This window comes from Choloepus didactylus, chromosome 7 (genome assembly GCF_015220235.1).
Source record: "Choloepus didactylus isolate mChoDid1 chromosome 7, mChoDid1.pri, whole genome shotgun sequence".
Taxonomy (NCBI): Eukaryota; Metazoa; Chordata; class Mammalia; order Pilosa; family Megalonychidae; genus Choloepus; species Choloepus didactylus.
Genome location: NC_051313.1, coordinates 37,872,517 through 37,877,028, shown reverse-complemented (window position 1 = coordinate 37,877,028; position 4,512 = coordinate 37,872,517). Strand labels below are relative to the sequence as shown.

At 41.8% G+C, this 4,512-nt stretch overlaps 1 protein-coding gene across 1 annotated transcript; it reads left to right on the top strand.

The window, feature by feature from the left end:
• The first annotated feature begins 503 nt into the window (after positions 1 to 503).
• Positions 504 to 1,202, top strand: LOC119540531 (ret finger protein-like 4B). The gene has a single exon (XM_037844635.1). It carries the CDS (start codon positions 504 to 506, stop codon positions 1,200 to 1,202), a length of 699 nt encoding a protein of 232 aa, XP_037700563.1.
• The last annotated feature ends 3,310 nt before the right edge of the window (positions 1,203 to 4,512 follow it).

The window sequence follows — 4,512 nt, the reverse complement described above, 5'->3', positions numbered from 1 at the left end:
GCTAATAATCCTGTTAATAGGTGAATCCAATGATTAAATTATAGCTTTATTCACACCTCTCAAGACATAATGAGTTTTCTAGGAATGTTATACTTCATTTAATTTGAAAGACATTTTGTCTATATGGTGGGATTCTGCAATAAGGAAATCTGTCATTTTACATAGAATTTTGATAGTTTTCTCTCAGATGATGACTTACGAATCTCTGGTGGTTTGGTAACGCTCTCATGCATAAGCTACAGAAAGATTTTAATTATTTAATTTTTGTATTGGATTTAGATACATTCTGCTTACTTGTAGAGCAGAAGGCTCCTGATCACTTCCAGAAGCCAAAAAAAGGCAATTTCAGCTCAGTTCTGTCTACTGCAGAAGAGTGACCTTCAGGATCAATGGCTAAAAGTATGCAAGAAGAGGCAACATGTCCTGTTTGTCTGGATTTTTTCTGCAACCCCATTTCTCTCTCCTGTGCACATACCTTCTGTTTTAAGTGCATTCAAAATTGGATGCTAGAAACGGAGGGTTTCAAACTGGCCTGCCCCCTGTGTCGAGAAGTAAATGAGAGACCTCCTTTGGAAGAATGGCAAATTCGAGCCTTGACTCTTCTCATTATGCAACATGGCCCCCTACTGGATCAGAGTCTGCACATAAGTGATGAAATCCTGAAGTTCCAAGAGTATATGACCCTGGATGCTGCCACCGCCAACTCCTTCCTCATCCTCTCCAATGACCTAAGGAGTGTCCAGTGTGGGAAGATCCGCCACCACCTAATGGAAGGTCCTGAGAGATTCACCTACATGGCCTGTGTCCTGGGCACCCCCCGCTTCTCCTCTGGCCGCCATTATTGGGAGGTAGAAGTGGGGAAGGGCAAGGAGTGGGCTTTAGGCGTTTGCAAGGAATCTGTGAGTAGAAAGGAAAAGAGCAGTTTATCCTCTGAGCTTGGTTTCTGGATCATCAGCATGGAGGGAAATGCTATTCACTCTAGCTCCTCCCCACAGACCAGAATTTCTGCAAGCCCTGACCTTGACCGCATGGGAATTTTCATAGATGTCGAGATGGAAGAAATCAAGTTTTTTGTTGTTCGAAATGATGCCCTCATCTGTACAAATAGTCAGCTCTCCTCTTTGGAGACTTTGCGTCCATTCTTCTGTCCTGAGTTGCCTGGAGAACGTGACAGTGGTGCCCCCTTGAGCCTCTGCCCATGAGAAACTCAGCTCAATAGACACAATCAGAGAATGTCAAGTTTCCATAATGGGCAGAAAATTCTATATGTCCTGGAGTTAGTTACATAATAAAGAGGGAAATGACTGTTCTGAAGACTGGGTCCCTGACCTGCCCACTAGAAGCAAAAACTCCCACCCATGCTAACTCTGACATACAAGGACAGCAAGCTCATGCTGCAGACTCCCGTGGAGTTTTGATGAGTAAGAATTATCAACTATATTAACTATTCAACGGGCATCCAGCAAAAATTGTTTTCAAGGTTGCTTTTGAATTTGTTACTTTTTAGAGATAGAATGTTTTATTTTCTTGCAATTAAATCAATAAAATGTTTGCTGTTTGACTCATGCTTAATTCCTTCTGTTTGGCATCATTCAGTCTGATGTACATTTCCCCTTTCTCCTGTCCTTCTTCCCCAACACATTCCCATCAATTCAGATTGCGATTACCCACACCCAAGTCTTATTCTCTGTCATGGTGGTTCCATTTCAAACTGTTCAGGGCCCTTCCGATTGCATTTCTTCCAATTTACTAAGTCAGCCACTTCTGGATTGACACCTGCCCCACCTTTGGTTTCCTTTCCAAAAAGACCCATAATTGTTATCTCTTTTCTCTGTCCAATGCCATTGGGGAAGGGGGGTCAGCCCCCTTTTTTCTTCCCATATTCTCATTTTATCCCCAAGGTGATTTCAGTTCAGAGGCCTCCTTGATCTTCCCTAACTCTAGACCTGGGTTGTGTCCACCTTGATCCATCCCAGCAGGTCTTTGTAATGTCGAATATCATTGAGAAATGTTTGCGGTATTAGTCCCTTTCATCCTGGAATAGTTACATAATTTTTTGATCTTGAACTCAAGTAAGAAATATATTTTACATCGCCATCCAATACATAATATGTACATATGAAACAAAGGTGTTCCAAAACAGTACTTATGCTTATGAGGAGAGAAATACCATTTATTTTTTCTTTTATTGCATTTTATTAGAAAAATATGCTGGTCTCACACACTAATTTGATTTCACAACTTACCAATAAGTTGTTCACAACAGGTTGAGAATTGTAGTTTGAAAAACTGGAGAGGGCCTTAAACTTCCACATCCCGTTTTAGATCTTTGAATTCTAAAGGGAGGGGCAGCTCCAGTTCCCCTGGGAGCAAAAATAAGAGCTTCCCTTCATTTGCATATTTAAACTTTCCTCCCAAGGTCTCTTCACTTCAAGGGACTTTCTACCTCTTATGGAAATTTAAACCCCAAACTTCCTTTCTCAGGAGTGAGGGACCTGAGATTTCTTTCCTTATACACTAGGGGGAAATGCCAGTGGCCTGTTCCTTTCTGTGGCCAAGGGGATGGGAAACAGTGATGGGACAGGAGCTCCAGCCACATGCTCACCAGTAGTTGTTTATCCTCAGCAAAATAAATCACACGTCCAGCTCCTTAACATCCCCATTGCTATAAACCCAATCCAAGCCACTCTCATGCCCACCTGGACAAGTGCAGCAGCCTCCTAACTCTACCCTGCTCCACTCCCACCTTCTCACAGTTCGTTTTCCACCAGAAACCAAAGTGATCAATCAATCGGGTCATTCCTGTCTCAATCCTGCAAAGATTTAACAGGCCAGGTAGAGGAAATCTCAGACAGCATCTCCTGCCCTCGCCCCCACTCTCCCTGTTACTCCTATCCAGATACACTAACTTTCTTTCTGTCAGACTGGGGAAATCAGTTTCCTGGGGCCCAAATTCGATTTCTGTCACTTTTGGTTATGTGGCCATGGGCAAGTTATCTAACTTCTGTGCTCCTGTTTCCTAATCAGTAAAAACAGATTAATGGGGTTAATAATAAGCCCTACCTGTAAGATGGTTGTGCAGATTAAATGAGATCATTCACACTGATTGTTTAGTTCTAAGCCTTGAGCATACAAAGTGCTAAATAATTGCAGTCAGTTATTGACTTCGTCTACTATTATTGTTATTGCTCCTTGATTAAGTGTGAGGTTGGCTGTTAATTTAACATACTCTTTATCACATGAGAAACATATTTTAGTCCTAGTTTTTAAAATGTTTACACATATTTAGGAGGAGACATTGCATTTTGACTAATTTTTTTAGTAACAAAATGATTGCTTGGTGTTACTTATGGATTGATAGAAGAAAGCATCACTGGGCTCCCATCCTCCATCCATCCCTGCCAATTACATCCTGTTCGATCTTTGTTCTCCCCCTCCAAATAGTAGTGGATGAATACAGTGAGGTATTAATTGGCAGTACAGTAGAAGTCAATAGTAGTGTGGGAATAAATTACAATTCTGTTATCACAGCACCCTCTATCTCCCTTCCATCATCCCTCTTCAAATTTCAGCTTTCCAGGCCTTAACTTATCCTTTCCTCATTTGGGATGCCCTGATGAAACATTTCTCCACGAATACTTTGCTGTCGTCATATCCCCATCTGCCTCTGCCTACCCCCAAATAGCCCTCCCAGAATACTTTCTTTATACAATGGTCCTTCTACTGCAGAATTCCAGAATCTCTACAGATTTTGGAAAGTATACATGTTAGTTCTCCACTGGTCCTGGAAGGTAGTCAATTTGAGTGGTTTTCTTTGACCACAAATTCTAACATGAGCTACAGGCCAGAGCAAGGCCTCTCAAACCTGGCTGAGCATTAGAATCACCTGGGGAACCACACCCTGATCCAATCAAATGAGAATCTGCTAACTTTCAAACTTCCTTGGTGATTCCAATGTGTAGCCAGGATTGTGAGTCACTGGACTAGAGCAGAGGCCTCAAATTTTATCATCAGAATGCCCTGGAGGGACAGGAATTTCCTGGATGAATTCTGTAGGTCTGGGGTGGGGCCCAAGAATTTGCTTTGTAACAAGTTCCCAAAGGCTGCTGGAGGGGACTACACTTTGAGAACCACTGGAGTAGAGGACTCAATGTACCCCCAACGTTGAAGCTTAGGTTTACAGGACATTTTTTATAAAAATTATATGCTTGAAATGGATTGTCCAAAAAAAGAACAACTTTTCCTTGAGAGAGCTGACCATACATCTCTTTATTTTGTTGTTCAGTTGAAAAAATGTGACAACTCTATTTCGCCTGCTCTTGCTCAATTTTTAGTCTGATTCCTGCCTTTAAAATAACTTCAAAAGTTGAAGAGAAAAAGGGAGGGTAGGAATGAAGGAGGTTGTGTGGTTTTAGCTGGGCTTAGATCAGTGTATTAAACAAAACTCTTGATTAGCTCATTCTTGCCTATTCCCCACCCCCACAATAGATCACAAAAGTCCATCATCCATTC